Genomic DNA, 21,204 nt, shown 5'->3' with positions numbered 1-21,204 from the left:
TCTTATAAGTGGAGTATTACAGAAAATGGAAAGGGAGAAAGCTGATTGCTTCATGACCGTACCAAGATGGCCAACACAACCATGGTTTGCAAAGTTGTTCAAGCTACTAGTGCAAGAGGCAGTATTACTCCCAAAAATTTGATTCTTCAAAAATCAAGCATTTGATTTTTCAATCTTCTTTAACAGTATGCCAACAGTATGACCATCTTAACATTGTGCTGTCAGGAAAAACTTACAAGACAAGGGCTGTGAACAGAAAACATGCCCTCCACCTGCTCTCATGATTTCATACAACTTTAGGTTGATATTACATTGTATGGAACTATACAACAGGTCATAGGTTTTCACAGATCCTTCACTATATGTGCCAATCTTTACTGCCAAGTACAAAAAACATGGCACTGATAGAGTTCATAATCTCTGCCCTCACTTTTAAAACTGGCTGAACATGTGCGAATGGGATCTGCCATAATCTTTCACTTCAGCTATCTCATAAAGAAAATCAAACCTGTAAATTCTTGATTAATCTTTCCATTTTCTTTATTAGAGGGCAGCACAGTAGAACAATGGGTAGCACTACTGTCTCAGAGCGCCAGGGAGCCGGGTTTGATTCCTGGCTTGGGTCACTGTCTGTGTGGAGTCTGCATGTTCTTCCCATGCCTGCATGGGTTTCCTCTAGGTACTGCGGTTTCCTCCACAGTCTGAAATATGTGCTGGGTAGGTGCATTAGCCATGCTAAATTCTCCCTGTGTACCCAAACAGGCGCCGGAGTGTGGTGTCTCGGGGCTTTTCAGAGTAACTTCATTGCAGTGTGTATGTAAGTTGACTTCTGACAGTACTAAATAAACCTTAAAAAAATTAATAAGTAATTTAGCTATTGCAACAAATTTGATGCCAATCCTGACCGTCTATTCATTACTGATTACTACAGCCATTGTTGTCCAAAAACAATATACAATGAAAGGCCTTGAAATGATGAGTAAACGGAGTTATCTCCTGTAGTTGCACTTGTTCCAGAATAGGAGGTTTTGTTTGGCTGAACTTTTATTTATCTGATGTTATAATTAAACAGTTGCCATGTTTTCATTTTGTTCAAATGTACAGTTGTCAGAATTTCTTGTAGCATCACACTTAGATAATGGGCTAGTCAAAAGTGACATTTGTGGGATCAGAAAAGACCTTGTTGTCTATCTAGCCCATCCAAAACACAAGTCCCCGTTAATCATAGAACCCTACAGTGCAGAAAGAGACCCTTTGGCCCATGGAGTCAGCACCGACCACAACCCCACCCAGGCCGTACCCCCATATCCCTACATATTATTACCTGCTAATCCCTCTAACCTAAGCATCTTAGGACACTAAGGGGCAATTTTAGTGCAGCCAGTCAACCTAACCCGCACATCTTTGGACTGTGGGAGGAAACCGGAGCACCCGGAGGAAACCCACGCAGACACAGGGAGAATGTGCAAACTCCACACAGACAGCGACCCGAGCTGGGAATCGAACCCAGGTCCCTGGAGTTGTGAAGCAGCAGTGCTAACCACTGTGCTACCATGACGCCCTGTCTATCAAATGTCTATCCAACTTCCTCTGAAGTAGTTCCCCATTTGCTGTTCCTGGACTTAATCACACTCTGTGTCAGAACTAGGAGTCACTGTTTCAAAATAGGGGTCCACCCATTCAAATCAGAGGTGAGAAGAACATTATTCTCTTGGTGGGTAGTGAGTCTTTGGAATTCTCTTCTTCAAAAGGCAGAGCTAGATAGATTATTGATCAACAAAGGGGATGAAAGTTTATTGGGAATGTGGAGTTAAAGCTACAATCAGATCAGCCATGATCTTATTGAATGACGGAGCAGACTGTTCCTGCTCCTAATTCGTACATTCTACCTGACTATGTATCTTTGCTCTCTCTGACACTTGAATGTCTGTACTCAATGACTACGCACCGTCTTTAATTAACTTCGGAAATTTTTCCATTTTTGCAGTGACCATCCAGAAACTGCTCGTTCCTCTGGACTCTGTATTCGATGGTTTATACTCCTCCATGTTTGCCTTGTATTCTGGTGACTGCCACACAAGCGGATCCACTACAAGCACTGATGAAGGGAACGTTCCCACAACGAATCAACTTGCATTCATAGATTTGCTTGAGGTTTTTCTTGCTATTAGAATCCAGCTGAAATTAAATTTCTCTTGTCTGAGGATATTATACCTGCGTGCCTCACAAATACTGCACTGTATCATTTCCTCTGCTCATTATTTAGTTAAAAAGAGGCTGCTTTTGCTGCTCAAACAATGTATTCTTTGCCATGCTGGTGAAGATAATGCCAGTGATTCCTGTTGTGCAATATCTCAGCAAGACAGCCACCTGCACCATGACTTACTGGCTGTATCTAGTATAGTGTTACAAGCCTTGGTGTCAGGTTGGTTAAGACAGGTTCCTGTGAGTCCCAAACCATCTTTGTTTGGAGGAAATGAGATACTTGGTGTTGAAGATTCGCACTGTGGGCCGGATCTGGTGATGGTAAGGGCTGTAAGCCTAATTCTAATCAAAGCCATGGAAATGAAGGTGCAAAGCAGGACCTTTACAGTCAAAGAAAAAGGTAATAAATTCACATTTTATTTGATAACTAACCTGAAGACTTTAAGTAGTAAAAGTTGTTTACAGTTACTGTAATTGGAAAAGGAACATTGTAATTTCTAGACAACATTACCTTTCAACATTACATTCAAGATTACCTGAAACAACCTTACTGCAAAATCTGAGCAATGTATTGACACTAAGCACTGCCAAACAGTGAATGTTAAACTCCCACTAATTAATAGTCTGTCAATGCACAGAATCAAAATTCATAAGCTTAAAATCATATTCCCCTCTCAAACCTGCCTTTCTTCCAGCTACTTGTCATGTTTTTTTAAAATCCTTCCCTAACTCTGTAACCTCCAGCTGTACCACAAAGAACAAAGAAAATTACAGCACAGGAATAGGCCTTCGGCCCTCCAAACCTGCACCAACTATGTTGCCTGAATGCACTAAAACCCCCTACCCTTCCAGGAGCCATTCCCCTCTATTCCTTTCCTATTCATGTATTTGTCCAGACGCCCCTTAAAACTCACTATTGTATCTGCTTTCACAACCTCCCCTGGCAGTGATTTCCAGGCACCCGTGCCCTCTGTAAAAATTAACAGGCGCTGGAGTGTAAAGCCAGAGTGTAAAAACTTGCCTGTGTAAAAACTTGCCTCATACACCTCCTTTAAACCTTGCCCCTTACACCTTAAACCTATGCCCCCTAGTAACTGACTCTTCCACCCTGGGAAAAAGACTATCCATTCTGTCCATGCCCTGCATAAACTTGTAGACTTTTATCAGGTCTCCCCTCAAACTCCATTGTTCTAGTGAGAACAAACAAAGCTTCTCCAGCCTCTCCTCATAGCTAATGCCCTTCATGCCAAGCAACATCCTGGTAAGTCTTTTCTGTATCCTCTCCAAAGTCTCCACATTCTTTGGTAGTGTGGCGACCAGAATTGAACATTATATTCCAAATGCGGAACTAAGGTTCTATAAAGCTGCAACATGACTGGCCCATTTTTAAACTCAGTGCCCCGGCCAAGGACGGCAAGCATGCCGTATGCCTTCTTCACTACCTTCTCCATCTGTGTTGTCACTTTCAGTGACCTGTGTACCTGTACACCCTGATCCCTCTGCCTATCAATACTCCTAAGGATTTTGCTATTTACTGTATATTTCCTATCTTTATTAGACCTTCCAAAATTACCTCACATTTGTCTGGATTAATCTCCATCTGCCATCTCTCCACCCAAGCCTTCAACCTATCTTATACTGTATTCTGTGATGGTCCTCCTCGCTATCCGCAAATCCACTCTTCAAGCTTTCTGCACTTTTTCAATTCTAGGTTCTTGAACAATCTCAGTTTTAATCACTACATTGAGGGTGCCACGTATCCAGCTGTTTGGGCTCTAAGCTCTTGCTCGTTGCCCTGTCACAGCCCTCTCCCCAAACTGATCCCTGACAGGAAGGTGAGTTGAGGTAGATGATCAGCCATGGTCATACAGAATAGTGGGAAGGCTTGAGGGGCAGAATGGCCTCTTTCTCCTTTTTCTTATGTTCACCACTCTACCTCTCTCCTTTGAAATACTTCTTAAAATCTATTAATGAACCAGAGCAATCAGGAACATAGACACGCAGAGAAATCTGGGAGTACAGGTCCACAGATCTTTAAAAATGGCAGCACAGGTGGAAAAGGCGGTGAAGAAAGCATACAGCATGCTTGTCTTCATCGGATGGGGCATTGAGTATAAAAGTTGGCAAATTATATTACAGTTGTATAAAGCCTTGGTGAGGCCACATTTAGAATACTGTGTCCCGTTCTGGTCACCGCACTACCAGAAGGACATGGAGGCTTTGGAGAGAGTGCAGAAAAGGTTTACCAGGATGTTGTCTAGTATGGAGGGAACTAGCTATGAGGAGAGATTGAATGAACTGGATTGTTTTCCCAGAAAAGACAGAGGCTGAGGGGCGACCTGATAGGAGTTTCTAAAATTATGAGAAATGTTGATAGGGTGAACAGTTGGAAGCTTTTTCCCAGGGCAGAAGTGACAATTACAAGGGGACACAAGTTCAAAACAAGAGGGGAAAGGTTCATTGGAGATGTGTGGGGGGAATTTTTGTGCACAGTGGGTGGTGGGGGTCTGGAATGCACTGCCAAGAGAGGTGGTTGAGGCAGATTTATCTTGATGGGCATATGAACAAATGGGCAATAGAGGGATATAAGCAGTTGGGTTAGATAGGGAAACGTGATCAGTGCAGGCTTGGAGGGCCGAAGGGCCTATTCCTGTGAGGTTCTGTTTTTTATTCTTTGTATACAATAGCAATGTTTAAGAGGCAACTTGACAGATACATGAATAAGCAGGGAATAGAGGGATACGGGCTACGTAAAGGCAAAAGGTCTTTGGCTTAGAAAGGTGTCATGCATTGATGCAGGTTTGGTGGGCTGAAGGGTCTGTTCCAGTGCTGTATTTTGCTCTTCTTTCCTTGTTAAAAAGAGATCATTGGTTCAAGAATTGAGAAGGAAAATTTGGCGTGGACAGACGTTAAACAAAGGGTTGGAATTGTTGATTGGATTGGAGAAGGGTTGGAAATGATGCACCCCAAAACACAACATAAGATCCACTATTTCTCTCTACATTTAGATGGTTTAGATTTGGACATCGTGAGCAGGATATTGGAATTTGCTGCTGACATAAAAATATTCAACAAACAACAGGAGGATGGTAGAAGACTTCATAGACCAAGTGGAAAGTTCAGGCTGGTAGATGCGGCAGTTTATTATGGAGAGGTATGGTAATCCATTCTGGAAAGGAGAATAAGGAGTGTCAATCAATGGAAAGACATAGAAGGTTTTAATGAACAGAAAGACAATGCAGTTCTATGTTGATCCAAGGCAGGTGCCTAAACTGAGTGATTATGTACTGACCCACAAGCCACACAGGGGCACAGATTCTTTGTGTTGGAACTGGACCTCTTCCACTCTTTGCCTTAGGGCTGTGGAATTCCCTATCCCATTGTTCTATAATTCATACTTAACACCTTATCATTCTATATTTAATGTTTGCAGGTTCCTCTAATGTATTTAACACACTGTAAGAACTGACCTTGAGGTGGTATTGACTGTACATGATGTTTCTAGGCACCCTGAGAGCTGAGCTCCAGTCTTGGACATCTCAACTGATGATGTTTTTGAGAATGCATTTCCGGTGCCCTGTACACATCCAGCAGCTCTCACATCCATGTGCCTTGGTTTCTTTGGTATTTGGGGAGCAGGATGATGATATGGTGGAGGCTGCCAAAGCACTGCTAACCATCTATGCACACTCCCACAGGTTGGTTTTTGTATTTTGATCAGATTGTTTAACTGTGATGCAAACACAAATGTCTACAGTTTAATATTTCCATTACTGGCAAAGCCTGCGATATAAAAATTTAGATAATGTATTAATTTAATTTGTTCCTCTGTAAAGTTGATTCTAATCCAGAGATTTGCAGTTCAGAACGGGTAAGAAATAGGAGTGGAAGACGGCAATTTGATCCATCATTCAACAAAGTGATCTTCTTTCTCAATTCCTTCTTCCCACCCTATCCCAACACCTATTAATTTCATGAGTAGCCAATGGTTTATTGACCTCAATGACTATGCTTCTGCAGTTTATTTCTGTGTTACCTCTGTGCTCACTGAGTGTCATTGGCTCTCAGATAAGCAACATCTTGATTTTAAAATTCTCACCTTTGTCTTCAAGTCCTTCCATTTTCATTTCTTCATGAAATCACACACTGTTTTGACTTTAACTACTTTCTCTGGTAGTGAATTCCACGGATTCACCACTCTCAGAGAAGAAATTTCTCCTCACCTCAATTCTAAAAGGTTTACCCTTTATCCACAAATTATGACCCACTAGTTCTGGATTCCCCCAACATTGGGAATATTCTTTCTGAATCTCCCCTGTCTAATCCTGTTAGAATTTTGGACGTTTCTATGAGATCCCCTCTCACTCTTCTAAACTCCAATGAATATAATCCTAACCAATTTAGTCTCTCCTCATATGTCAGTCCTGCCATCCCAGAATTGAGCCTGGTAAGCCTTCGCTGCATTTGCTCTATGACAAGGACATCCTTCCTCAGATAAGGACACAAAAACTGAACACTATACTCCAGATGTGGCCTCACCAACACCATATACAGTTGCAGCAAAACATCCCTATTCCTATACTCAAATCCTCTCGCTATGAAGGCCAATATACTGTTTGCTCTCTTTACTGCTTGCTGTACCTGTGCGCTTACTTCCATTGACTGATGCACGAGGACACCAAGGTTTCGCTCAGTATCCACCTGTCTCAATTTACACTCATTCAAATAATCTGTCTTCCTATTATTGCTATTGAAGTGGATAACCTTACGTTTATCCACATTGTACTGCATCTGCCATGCACATGCCCACACACTCAGCCTGTTCAAATCATGCTGAAGCCCCTCTGCATCTTCCTGTCAGCTCACCATCCCACTCAGTTTTGTATCGTGTGCAAATTTGGAGGTAATACATTCAGTTCCCTCTTCCAAATCATTAATGTATAATGTGAACAGTTGGGGTCCTAGCACAGATCCCTGCGGAACCCTACTAGTCACTGTCTGCCAATAAGAAGAAAACCCATTTATCCAACTCTTTGCTTCATTTCTGCTAACCAGCTTTTTATCCATTTCAAGACACTGCCCACAATCCCATGTGCTTTAACTTTACGTGGTCTGCTATATGAGGCCTTGTTGAAAGCCTTCTGAAAGTCTAAATAGACCACATTCACCAGTTCTCCTCGGTTAACTCTACTAGTTACATTCTCAAAGAATTCCAACAGATTCGTCAAGCATGATTTCCCTTTTGTAAATCCGTGCTGACTTTACCTAATTATGCCACTGCTTTCCAAATGCCAAGCTATGAAGTCCTTAATAATGGACTCTAGCAACTTCGGCAGTATCGATGTTAGGCTCACTGATCTACAATTCCCTGTTTTACTCTCTACCTTTTTGAATGGTGGGCTTATGTTAGCTACCTTCCAATCTGCAAGAACCAATCCAGAGTCCAAAGAGTTTGGAAAATGAGCACCAGTGGATACACTGTTTCCAGAGCCACTTCCTTAAGTACTCTGGGATGAAGATTATCCACCTTCAATTTCCCCTAAACCATTTCTCTACTAATACTGATTTCTTTCAGCTCCTCACTAAAACTTGTTTCTGTTAGAACTTCTGGTACATTATTCATGTCTTCCTTTCTGAAGACTGAAGGAAAGTACAAACTTAATTCTTTGGCCATGTCTTTATTCCCTGTTATGAATTCTCCTGTTTCTGACTGAAAGGGGCCTACACTCATTTTTGTCAATCTTTTTCTCTTTATATACCTATAGAAACTTTTACATTCAGTTTTTATGTTCCCTACCTCCTTACTTTCATATCCTATTTTCCACTTCTTAATCAATTCCTTGGCCCTCCTTGCTGAATTTAAACTGCTCCCAATCCTCAGGCCTATTGCTTTTTCTTACCAATTTGCATGTTTTCAGCCCCACACATTTTGAAATTCCTATCTCACAGTTGTATGTTGCTGGGAATGGTAGCAGGTGCCCCAGAGCTATGTTGGTGACTCCAGGAAACTTTTGCCATATGTACAGGCAAAAGTTTGTAAAACTTTTCTCACCAGCCACCACCTTCAAAGAGTTGCATTATGGACCAGCTGATGGACCATGAGGCAAATCCTCGGGAACACTGGTGATCCACGGACCACACTTTTCAAATCATTATTCCCAGGGCCTCTTGCTCAATTCCTGGTTCCATCCCCCATCCCATGTAGTTATCAATTCCTGCATGCCCTGACTGAGCATAAGCAACTGTGAGCATACAGGACCATGAGCGTATGCAAGAGACATCACATCCAAATCAAATTATCCTTTCAGCTTGTGTCCACTCTGGTCTCTGTTCAGGGTCACAGGGCAGCAGTATCCTCTGCTAGCCACTCTGGAGGGCTCCATTTGTCTTTTCAGCCCCCATGCCCCATGGGCCAGTTCAGGATTTCAGTCAGCCCTGTCTACTGCTGTTAGTCATATTGAGTGTTTTGGATATCATGAGATTTGAGCTGTTAGTTTGAATTGCTCAATGATTTACTTGCAGTGCCTTGAAAGTCCTGTCATCTGTCTCCACAGATCTTTGGATAGTTACCATCAGGAAAAGGCAGACATTGCTGGTGAGACACATGCACATTGCTTCAATCCCCACTGTATCTTTCTCCTGATGTTGCAGAGTTTAGCATTTGATCATTGTGTGCTGTTAGATTTCCTGATTTCCACTGAAACCTGCTTCCTGGAGTATTTGGTGAGATACTTGCGACTTCTTCAAGAAGATTGGCACTCATTCTGTTGCATTTGTGATCAGTTTGATGCTGCTGTCCAATCATTTTGTTTGCCTGCAATTAATGATGTCTGTGACCTCAGCCTCATTGCTGGTGTCGAGCGAGACAGGACCAACAATCAAACTGGCACTGCAGACTCAAAAGAAGCAATTGTGAATACCACGGCACAGCTCCTTCTCACATCCAAGGTGGAGCTGAGGAACAGCAAAGAAACTGTGAGCTGCAGTAACTCTGACCTTCTGATGAGCAATAATAGACCCAGGTCACTCGGACAGTCCCACGGTCTTGTGGATTACGAGAGTTCGGAGGACTCTGATAATGATGGAATAGAAGCTGACCGCATGAATATCATCAGCCTGGAAAGCAGTCAGGATAATGAGATGAATAAAGCAGAAACAACTGGTGAGACAGCAAAAAAGGCTCCAGAAACAATAGAAAGTATCACAGTTGGAAGAAATCTGAGAGATGTAAATTCATACAGTTGTGAAAAGGACATAAAAATGTCCTTTGAAGGAATGTTTAAGAAATCGATGAACTGTTTGAATGAATTGAGAAAAACCATTAGCCGTTTGCAAGGAAGAAGTCTTTTTCCGTATAATGCAACAGCGCTGCTAAAACTGCTGTTAGATATTGAAACACGCGGCAGAAACGATAGGTGAAATTCAAACAATGCATTTCTCCAAAAGTTGTATTATATTGATTTTTGATTCATTCTTGTAAATAAAACTTGACATGAAAACTGAGTGAACTTTGGCCAGATATAAAGATTGCAATGAACAGAATGAAGAGCAAGTTGTGAAATGAAGCAGTTTAATTTATTCCATTACATCCCTGAAATTGAAACCTGTATATGTCAATATTAGAGAGAGTACATCGTGTCTATGAGCTACCTGAATATATCACAGTGAGGCTGAGGTACAGAACAAGTTACCAGTGGTTATCATTTACGCTCTGATATTTTAGAATTTGGTTTAATAAATAAAGGAATGGAAACTGGAAAAACTGGACCATTCTCATTAGGACAACACAGATAATGGACAACAGGGCAGACAGAAGCATACTTTTTACGTTATTTTTAAGCTGTGGCCCTTGGTTCTATATTCTCCCAAAAGAGAAAACATCTCCACATAAACCTTGTCAAGACCCCGTAGAATCTTATATGTTTCAATCAAGTCACCTCTCACTGTTGTAAATTTCAGTGGATTCAAGACTACCCCAGATATTAATCTGATAACCCTTCTGTGAATTGCTTCCAACACATTTGCACCCTTCCTTAAATAAGGAGACCAATTCTCCATATGTGGTCTCTCCAATGCCCTGTACAAATGAAACGTAACCTCCCTTAGTCTTGTAAACAATTCCCCTTGCGATAATGTATTAGCTTTCCTAATTACTTGCTATTCCGAAATACTAACCTATTACAATTCATCTGCTAGATCCCTCTGCATCTCGAGCTGTGCAATCTCTCACTATTTAAATAATAAACTTTTCATTCATCTTGCCAAAGTGGACAACCTCACATTTATGCACATTTGCCAGATCTTTGCCTACTCACCTGAACCATCTATATTCTTTTGTAATCTCCTTATGTCTTCACAACGTATTTTCCTACCAAGATGAGCAATTATATCATACCCCTGTGGCACACCACTCATTACGTCTTGCCAATCAGAAAATGATCCATTTTTGCTTTTTTTTTAGTTAGCCAATTTTCAATCCATGCCAATATATTGCTCCCTGTATGTAAATAGACTTTTGGGTTTGTTTTTTGTGCTGTATGAAATAGCAACAATAAAAAGCAAATTAAAGAACACACTAATGATACTAAGGCCAGAAACTTGTTAAACACGTCCATGTTACAAAGCAAATCACAAAAAACACGCTGACACAAAGCCCCCATCACAGAATGACAGTGAATCTCAGCAGTCATTTTGTGGATTATTGCTGGTTGCATTGGATCATTTTGTGACATGGTTTAATTCATCGCCTATTTGTAATCACTTTCTGTGTTGATGGCAGGCTGAATACCCGGTGGAATGAATGTGAGAGCAGAAATCCTGGTCCATGCTGGGAATAATAACGTAGATTAAAATTCATCTGAATTGGTGCAGAGGAGTTAAATCCTAGCTTGGAAAACAGGATCTCAAGGAAGACCAATGCAGAGCTGGAGCAGGTAGGATGTATTTGCATTCTTCAGTCACAGGATGTTTCCAGAAGAGACACCTCACTTCCATCTGAACCCAAATTGCTCAATATCCATGGAGTGTAACTGGGATAATAACATGCCAGAGTGGGAAAGGTTTGAGGCTAGATGATGATAGCGAAGCTATCAAATTGGGTTGGCTGAAATGATGATGATTATAGGAAAACACAGTAAGAAGTCTGACAACACCAGGTTTTAGTCCAACCGACTTAAACCTGGGGTTGTCAGACTTCTTACTGTGTTTACCCCAGTCCAACACCGGCATCTCCACATCATGATTACAGGAAAAACAGCTATGCAATTGTGATTAATTTGATTTATTATTGTCACATGTATTAGCACACAGTGAAAAGCATTGTTTCTTGTGCACCACACAGACAAAGCATACAGTACATAAGGAAATGAGACAGTGTGGGATATAATGTTACAGTCATAGCTAGGGTGTAGAGAAAGGTCAATTTAATGCGAGATAGGTCCATTCAAAAGTCTGATGGCAGCAGGGAAGAAGTTGTTTAAGAGTAGTTTGGTACATGTCCTCAGACTTCTGTATCTTTTACTGATAGAAGAAGATGGAAGAGAATACGTCCAGAGTGCATGGAGTCCTTAATTATGCTGGCTGCTTTTCTGAGGCAGCGGGAAGTGTAGGCAGTGTCAATGGGTGGGAGGCTGGTTTGAGTGATGGACTGGGCTTTGTCCACGACCCTTTGTAGTTTCTTGCAGTTTTGAACAGAAAAGGAGCCATACCAAGTGTGATACAATCAAAAAGAATGCTTTCCATGGTGCATGTCTAAAAGTTGGAGAGAGCGGTAGTGGACATGTCAAATTTCCTTAGTCTCCTGAGAAAGTAGAGGTATTGGTGGGCTTTCTTAACTATAATGTCGACATGGAGGAACCAGGACAGCTTTTTGCTGATCTGGACACCTAAAAACCTGAAGCTGTCAGCCATTTCTACTTGATGTAGACAGAGGCATGTCCTCCACTAGCATCCTGAAGTTGAGGACTAACTCCTTTAAAGTAAAAATTTATTTATTAGTCACAAGTAAGGCTCACATTAACACTGCAATGAAGTTACTGTGAAATTCCCCTAGTTGCCACAGTCTGGTGCCTTTCGGGTTAGTGCAGCTTTCAGAATGTGGAAGGAAACTGGAGCACCCGGAGGAAACCCACGAGGAGAAAACGTGCAAACTCCACACAGTGACCCAAGCTGGGAATCAAACCCAGGTCCTTGGTGCTGTGAAGTAGCAGTGCTAGCCACTGTGCTACACTGAGGAAGAGATTATTGTCATTGCATTAGTTCACCAGATTCTCTCTTTCCTGTACTCCGCCTCATCATTGTTTGAGAACCAACCCCACTACGGTGGTGTCAACAGCAACAGTTTCAGAAGAGTGGAAGGCCAGTGAAATATTCTATCACAGTTCCAAAACATAATGGTCTGAGATGGAGGGAAGGAACTGTATTTAAACAGAATGTAAATGGGTAGAAATAAGAAATATGAATGGTGCAACTGCTGATCTTTATTACAAATCATCAATGAGTGCAACTGTGAATGTGGAGATCGACAGAAATTTCAGAGAGAATTGCAAGAAAAATAGGACATTAAGACTGGGTGATTTTAACTATCCCAGGGCAGACTGGAATGAAGGTAATAAATGAGTTTTTTTTTTAGGAGGCACCCAGGACTGGTTCCAAATGGGGAATAAGCATTGCTTCATTTAGAGTTTGGATCAATAACTGTTGTGAAATCAGGCGAACAATTGGGAAATATCAGCCACAACACAGTTAGGTAAGAACAGAAAAGGACAACAAAGTGAAAGATAAGGATAACAGCAAAATACTACAGGTGCTGGAAATCTAAAATCAAATCCAAGTGCTGGAAATTCAGCGGGTCTGGCGACCTCTGTGAGGAGAGAAATAGGATTAACATTTAAAAAAAACACTTCTTCAAAATGAAATCACACACGTGGCTCTGTTCCCAGTCCAATGAATCCTGTGTTCCCGGTCTCAATTCCATAAATCCTGTGTCTAGTTCCCAGGAATCCCGTGCCTGCAGTCTCAATTCCACGAATCATCTGTCGAAATCCTAGTTCCCATGTTCCCAGTCTGAATTCCATCAGTCCTGTGTTCCCAGTCCCATGAATTCTGTGTTCCCAATCAGCCCCAAGAATCTCCTGTTCCCAGTCTTAGCCGTGATGTGGAGATGCCGGCGTTGGACTGGGGTAAGCAGTACCCCAGTGTTAGCCCCCAGGAATCCTGTGTTCCCAGTCTCAGAAATTCTGAGTCTCTCAGCCACAAGAACGCTAATCCTACATTCCCTTCGCAGTTTGTGGGGCATCTGAGAACTTCCTCAGTCCTTTCAGCGAGTGTATCTGATTGGCAGCGTGCCCCTGCCCTTGGACCAGCACCAGCCTGTACTTGTACACAATCTACTGTTACAGGTTAAAAGTCCCATGATTCTTCAAGCTCACTTTCCTTCCAATATTTCACATCCAGTGCCGAATTGGGCCTTTATAGGGCACTCCGCCCTTAAAGCTATTGTTCAGGCTATGCGTCAGGTTGGTGAGAATCAACAGCATTAACGGAGGGAGGGCGTGAACTGAGCAACCAAGCTCCCTCCTTACTGGGCTGTACCCATGTGAGGAGCCGGGACGGATAACCAGTGTTTAAACAGCTCATTGCTCCTGCCAGCCCTGGGTTAAGGAATTTTGGAAGCCACGTTTGCAAGGTGAGCTACAAGTGTTGTTTCTGTGCTCCCAATCTGAAATCACATCCAGATCAGGTTAAAGTCAGTCTCTTGGACGTACCAATTGGCCCCAGAAACGGAATTACAGGCGAACCCCCCAGCAATGTGTCGAGTGGCTGGAATTCAGGGTTTGATTTGTTTAGACAGAGAATAATTTCGGTTACACTGCAGAGTTTAAACATTCACTCCTGCCTGGATCAGTGTGTTTTAAGTTTTTTTTTACTCCGGGTTGAAAGATTCTCAAAGGTGTCTTAAGTTTCAGGGCGTGTGTGGGGCTGTTTAAATTACTGTATGAAGCAACACTGATTCCGCAAGAATGAATGCGGGAGAAATGTGTAACAGAGCAGCAGTTCCAGGAAGTAACCCAGTGCTCAACAGGTGGGGACGGTGTGTGAGTGAGCAAGGAATGCAACTTCAGTTTGAATAGCGCACCCAACCAGTCCAAATGCTGGGAAACGTAGGGACGGGACCCTCTGGGAAGAAGCTCCAGGAGCATTCTCCAGCCGGGGTCCTGGGACATTGTTTAGCGAGAGAACCTCCGTCCTAATGTGTTCATTGCTGAGATTACTCCCCTGCCGGGCGAGTGGGAGGGTGGGGGGTTTAGTTTGTAATTTGAACAGTAGGTTGGAGAAACTTCATGATGAGGAGGCGGGTTCAAGTCCCCGGTTAACCAGAGAAACAGGTTTTTTGAGTGGGAAATCTGTGTGTGTGTGTGTGTGTGCCGGAACGTCCCTGATACAGAGAGATTGTGCCCACAATCTGTGGCGTCTGTCTTTTCAGATTTGTACTCATTATGGTCACATTGCCCAATGTTACAGCAGCAGGTAAAGTGCTGGATTGGGAATGTGGTTACACAGCATTTAATCTCCGTTTCAGTGCTGACCATGGGACCTTTGAAAATTCGTGAACGAAATTGGGAATCTTTCCTAAAACAGGCTGATAAAAGCCGGCACCACATCCCTGTGGAATACGTGATGTGGAATACATGATGTGGAGATGCCGGCATTGGACAGGGCTAAACACAGTGAAAAGTCTCACAACACCAGGTTAAAGTCCAACAGGTTTATTTGTAGCAAACACCACCAGCTCTGCGAACTGGCTGCTCCTTCATCAGGTGGGTGGGAAGACACAGCCTCAAAATAAGGGGGGGGGGGTCACTTTAGAACAGAATTGAGGAGGAACTTCTTCTCTCAGAGGGTAGTGAATCTCTGGAATTCTCTGTCCATTGAAGTGGTGAAGGCTTCCTCGCTGAATATATTTAAGTCACGGGTAGATAGATTTCTGATCGATAAGGAAATTAAGGATTATGGGGAGCAGGCAGGTGAGTGGAACTGAACCACTAACAGATCAGCCATGATCTTATTGAATGGCGGGGCAAGCTCGAGGGGGCTGGGTGGCCTATTCGTTAGAGAACGCTTACCCAAAGATCACAATCTTCTAAGGCGGCCTTCATGACACACGACAGCGCAGAGTCGCTGAGCAGAGACTGATAGCCAAGTTCCGCACACATGAGGACGGCCTCAACCGGGATCTTGGGTTCATGTCACACTATCTGTAACCCCCACGACTTGCCTGGGCTTGCAAAATCTCACTAACTTTCCTGTCTGGAAACAATATACATCTCTTTAACCTGTGCTTAATGTTCTCTCCACTCACATTGTCTGTACCTTTAAGACTTGATTAGCTGTAAAGACTCACATTCCAATCATTATTCATGTAAATTGAGTTTGTGTCTTTATATGCCCTGTTTGTGAACAGAACTCCCACTCACCTGATGAAGGAACAGTCAGTTCCGAAAGCTAGTGACATTTGCTACAAATAAACCTGTTGGACTTTAACCTTGTGTTGTGAGACTTCTTGCTCTGGAATACAGCAGCCGTTTCTGTAAGCTGTATATTCTCAGTATTAATCAGTCTGAGGTCAGGCTACACACTTGGTGATAATATCACTCAGTGATATTGGGTCGCAATGGCTGTTTTTTATACACTCCCAGCCGCCTGCTTTTATAGTCTGGGAGGTGGATTATCCACTCACATTGTCCCCGGACAGTCTGCTTTCAATCCCAGAGTCACCCTTTACTAATCTGAACCCTTTCCGAGAGTTTTACAGCACAGGGAGATTTGTAGGTTTGGACAGACCGTGCTAAATTTCTCCTCAGTGTCCAAAGATGCAGCTTAGGGGGTTAACATGGGAAATGTGCGGGGATGGGAACCTGTGTAAACTACTGTTTGAGTCGGTGCAGATTCGACAGGCCAATGGCCTGCTTCTGCACTGTCGAGTTTCTATGATAAAGAAGATGCCCTTCGACCCATCATGGTTGTGCTGGCCATCAAACGCCTGGCTGTTCTTATCCCTCAGTTTAATGATGAGTCAGTTCACCTTTGCTATAACATCATCTCAAAGGATTAAATTTCCAGTCGGCCGCTGGGGCATCACTTTTCCCCTGGCTTCCTACCCTCACCCCTCTGCCATCCACACACACACACACACACACACACACACACGCTTCAAAAGAGCAGGAGGCAATTCAGCCCATCTAGCCTGGCCCTTCATTTAAATAGAGTACAGCTAGTGCTGTAACTTAACTCCATCTACCCATCTTGGTTCTGTAACCCTAAACACCCTTGCTTAATGAAAATCTATCAGTTTCAGTTTGGAGATTTTTAACTGATTGCCGGTGGGGGGGTGAAAGAATTCCAGATTTCTACCATTCTGTATGAAATAGTGCTTCCTGACATTGCCCCAGAATGTATACTTCTAATTATAAGGCGGTGCCCATTTTTCTGGACCCTTGTACAGGAAGAAGTAGTTTCTGTCTCACACCTTATCAGGTTCTTTATCAGTTTTAAATACCTTAATTAGGTCATATCTTAATCTACTATAATCAGGGGAATACTGCAAACCCTGAGTCCTGAGGCTTGTTGTGGAGATGCCGGCATTGGACTGGGGTAAACACAGTAAGAAGTCTGGCAACACCAGGTTTAAGTCCAACCGATTTATTTGATACTAAACTCACAAGCTTTTGAGGTTTCGTCAGGTGAATGGAGAGTACTGGCCTCAGACAGTGCATACTGTGTCGTCTGTGCATATTGTCTGTGCTGTTGTATGCACTGTCTGAGGCCAGAACTCTCCATTCACCTGACGAAGAGGGAAACCTCGAAAGCTTGTGAGTTTACTATCAAATAAATCAGTTGGATTTAAACCTGGTGTTGTCAGACTTCTTCCTGAGGCTTGTGCCAGCAATGACCTTGAGGGAGTGCGGTGCAGACTATGACATCAATGGTAAAGGGACTACTCCAGGCGTAATAGCAAACTGCACTTATTCCATGTTGAAATTCCACAATTGGGATAGACAGGTATTCCATAACCATAACCATAACCTTGAGTCCTGTCTCCCTGATGTGCCAGGGGAAAGGACATCATGGAGACAGTGCAGAATATTCTGTGGGGAGAAGGGGGTGAGCCAAAAGTTGTGGTACACGGTGATGCCAACAACAGAGAGCGAACATAGTCAGGTTTTCAGGAACTAAGGAAGAAGTTCCTTAGTGGGGCGTCATGGTAGCACAGTGGTTAGCACTGCTGCTTCACAGCTCCAGGGTCCTGGGTTCGATTCCCGGCTCGCGTCACTGTCTGTGTGGAGTCTACACATTCTCCTCGTGTCTGCATGGGTTTCTTCTGGGTACTCCAGTTTCCTCCCACAGTCCAAAGATGTGCGGGTTAGGTTGATTGGCCATGCTAAGAAATTGCCCCTTAATGTCCAGGGATATGTAGGTTAGAGGGATTAGTGGGTATAATATGTAGGGATATGGGGGTAGGGCCTGGGTGGAATTGTGTTCAGAGCAGACTTGATGGGCCGAAGGGCCTCTTTCTGCACTGTAGGATTCTATGATTCTGTAAAGTTGGATGTCACAAGTAGTAAACTTTGGATTACGTGCTACGTGCTTCCCAGAGTGGACATAGGAAGATAGGGGGGATGGGTGTGCAGAAAGGAGGGCTTTGGATTCTTGGAGAATTGGGAACAGTTCTGAGGCAGGAGATACCTATACAATTGGAAGATTGAACTTCAATAGAACAGAAACCAATGTCCTTGTGTAGAAATTTACTAGTTGTTGATCAGTGATGGTTTATCAGCAAGGGATAGACTTAAGCATATAGAAGTAAAAAAGAGGAATAAAGTACGTAAGGGAATGCATGTGCTGGGCAGTTCTAAAGAAGGAAATAGTTCAGTATTTGATAGGAGTAGACTAAGAAAAGTTACAAGGAACACAAAAAAAAGTTGCATGTACGTAAGTGTGGTGAATGAGGCTTGTGAGCTATGAGCACAAGTAGCAGTGTGGGAATACAATGTAGCAGCATAACAGAAATGTGGCTTAAAATGTGAGGACAGTGTAGTTACCGTTCATGGTACAAAGTGTTCATAAAAATTAGAGAAGGATAAAAGGGAGGTGGCGTGGCAGTACTGAATAGGGAAAACATTGTAATGTTGGAAAGAGAGGGTGTCCTTGAAGGGGCAAGGACAGAGTCCATCTGCTTAGAATTATGAAGCAAAAAATACTATGATCACACAATTTTGGTATTCTATAGCCTTCAATTAATGAGAGAGAGATGAAAATCTGCAGGAAAGTCACTGAGTTGTACAAGAACTTTAGAGTGGAGACTTAAAAAACCCAAATATCGATTGGGTGAAGATTAGTGTGAAAGGTAAGAAGTGGGTGAATTTTCTGTTCAGGAGAACTTCCTTGCTCAGTATATTCTCAATCCAATTAGAAAGAAAGCACTGCTCAATCTGGAATACTGTGTACAGTTTTGATCCCCTTATTTGATAAAAGATATAATTGCATTAGAAGCAGTTCAGAGAACAACATGCGTATGAACATATGAATTAGGAGCAGGAGTAGACCACTCGGCCACTGGAGCCTGTGCTGCCATTCGGCAAGAGGACGGCTGTAGCCACAACTCCATATTCCGCTATTCCTGATAACCTTTCACTTGAATGAGTCCTGGGGTGAAGGGGTTATCTTATGAAGAAAGGTTGAATAGGTTGGACCTGTATCCATTAGAGTTTAGAAGACTGTGAGATGGGTCTTATTGAAACATCTGAGATCCTGAGGAGACAATGAACTAGATACTGAGAGGATGTTCCTATTTGTGGTGTGGACTAAAACTGGGGGGCGGGGTGGGGGGGGTGGGCTGGTGGCAGTGGGAGTTGGGATGACAGACAGGAAAATGTAGTTGACGCCACAACCATATCAGCCATGATCTACATGTCTGCTCCAAAATCCTATGTTCCTGGGATCGAGGTGAGGCCAATTGTTGAGGGAGAAGACTTGGGTAAGAGTGATCAGTGTACCAAAAGCTTTAGATTGAATATAAACAACAAAGAAAAAATATAAAATGGAATTTCTAAGTTGGAAAAGGATTAACTTCAAGAAGATGAGAGAGGATCCAGCCAGTGTAAATTGGAAAAATAAAGACTGATAGGAAAAACTATTCGGGCACAATGGGTAAGTTTTAAGGATACGTACATTAGGCAAAGGCTAGGTACGTTCCAACAAGTGGGAAAGTTACAGGAACCAAAATCAGGGCTCGTTGGATGATGACAAAGATAGAGGGTGTACACTACATAAGAACATAAGAAATAGGAGCAGGAGTAAGCCATCTAGCCCTTTGAGCCTGCCCTGCCATTCAATAAGATCATGGCTGATCTGAAGTGGATCAGTTCCACTTTCCCGCTCTCTCCCCATAAGCCTTAATTCCCCTGTCTATCAGAAATCTATCTACCCGTGACTTAAATATATTTAGCGAGGTAGCCTCCACCACTTCAACAGGCAGAGAATTCCAGAGATTCCACCCTTTGAGTGAAGAAGTACCTCCTCAACTCCGATCTAAACTGCCCCCCCTCCTTATTTTGAGGCTGTGCCCTCTAGTCCTGCTATCCTTTCTAAGTGGGAAGAATCTCTCTACCTCTACCCTTATCCATCCCTTTCATTATCTTATATGTCTATAAGATCCCCCCTCATCCTTCTAAACTCCAGCGAGTACAGACCCAGTCTATTTAGTCTCTCTTCATAGTCCAGCCCCCTCATCTCCGGTATCAGCCTTGTAAACCTCCTCTGCACTCCCTCCAAGGCCAAAATATCCTTGCGCAAGTGCGGCGACCAAAACTTGCACACAGTACTCCAGTTGCAGCCTCACCAGTACCCTGTACAGTTGCAGCAAGACCTCCCTGCTTTTATATTCTATCCCCCTCGCTATAAAGGCCAACATCCCATTCGCCTTCTTGATCACCTGCTGCACCTGCAGACTGGGTTTTTGTGACTCATGCACAAGGACCCCCAGGTCCCTCTGCACCGTAGCATGCTGCAGCTTTTTGCCCTTTAAATAGTAATCCCTCCTACTATTATTTCTGCCAAAGTGGATAACCTCACACTTGCTAACATTATACTCCATCTGCCAGGTCCTCGCCCACTCGCTCAGCCTATCCAGATCCCTCTGCAGACTTTCCACACCCTCCGCGCAATTTGCTTTTCCACTCATCTTCGTGTCATCAGCAAATTTCGTCACCCTACACTCAGCCCCCTCCTCCAGATCATCTATGTAAATGGTAAATAGTTGAGTCCCCAGCACCGATCTCTGTGGCACTCCACTAGTCATCAACTGCCAATCAGAATAGCATCCATTGATACCAACTCTCTGCCTCCTATTAGACAACCAATCCTCTATCCACACTAACACCTTACCCCCAACTCCGTGCACCCTAACCTTCTGAAGCAACCTTTTGTGAGGCACCTTATCAAGCGCCTTTTGAAAATTGAGAAACACCACATCCACCGGTTCCCCTCTGTCTACCGCACTAGTCGCATCCTCATAGAAATCCAATAAATTCGTCAAACACGACTTCCCCTTAACGAATCCGTACTGCGTCTGCTCTATCAAACCATTCTTTTCCAGATGCCTTGCTATTTCTTCTTTGATGACGGATTCAAGCATTTTTCCAACTACAGACGTAAAACTAACCGGCCTATAATTCCCTGCCTTTTGTCTGCTACCTTTTTTGAACAGCGGCGTAACATTAGCCATTTTCCAATCTTCCGGCACTTCCCTGGAATCCAGCGAAGTTTGGTAAATAATCACTAAGGCGTCCACTATCACCTCTGCCATTTCCTTCAGAACCCTGGGATGCATTCCATCCGGTCCTGGGGACTTGTCCACCATAAGTCCCGTTAGTCTATCGAGCACTACCTCTCTAGTGACAGTAATCGCATTCAGGGTCTCAACTCCTACCATCCTTCTAT

The 21,204-nt window shown here is 43.2% G+C and overlaps 2 protein-coding genes across 5 annotated transcripts in view; both read left to right on the top strand.

Annotated features, from left to right (window-relative positions):
* The window catches only part of lins1 (lines homolog 1), a 45,107-nt gene extending 34,208 nt beyond the window's left edge, over positions 1–10,899 (top strand). For all 3 annotated transcript variants that reach the window (XM_080214305.1, XM_080214306.1, XM_080214304.1), the window contains 3 exons: positions 1,988–2,605; positions 5,711–5,903; positions 8,760–10,899. In XM_080214305.1, coding sequence (XP_080070431.1) covers positions 1,988–2,605; positions 5,711–5,903; positions 8,760–9,624 — 1,676 coding nt within the window. In that variant the 3' untranslated portion in view covers positions 9,625–10,899. The remainder of the gene's footprint in view (positions 1–1,987; positions 2,606–5,710; positions 5,904–8,759) is intronic.
* A 2,200-nt stretch (positions 10,900–13,099) lies between these two features.
* cers3a (ceramide synthase 3a) overlaps positions 13,100–21,204 on the top strand; it is a 108,860-nt gene continuing 100,755 nt past the window's right edge. For both annotated transcript variants that reach the window (XM_080214484.1, XM_080214485.1), the window contains exon 1: positions 13,100–13,891. The gene's annotated coding sequence lies outside the window, so the exon portion shown is untranslated. The remainder of the gene's footprint in view (positions 13,892–21,204) is intronic.

This window comes from Carcharhinus amblyrhynchos, chromosome 28 (genome assembly GCF_965287045.1).
Source record: "Carcharhinus amblyrhynchos chromosome 28, sCarAmb.v2.hapA, whole genome shotgun sequence".
NCBI classification, from domain to species: domain Eukaryota; kingdom Metazoa; phylum Chordata; class Chondrichthyes; order Carcharhiniformes; family Carcharhinidae; genus Carcharhinus; species Carcharhinus amblyrhynchos.
Note: the sequence above shows the minus strand (reverse complement) of the source record. Positions and strands in the feature narration are given on the sequence as shown.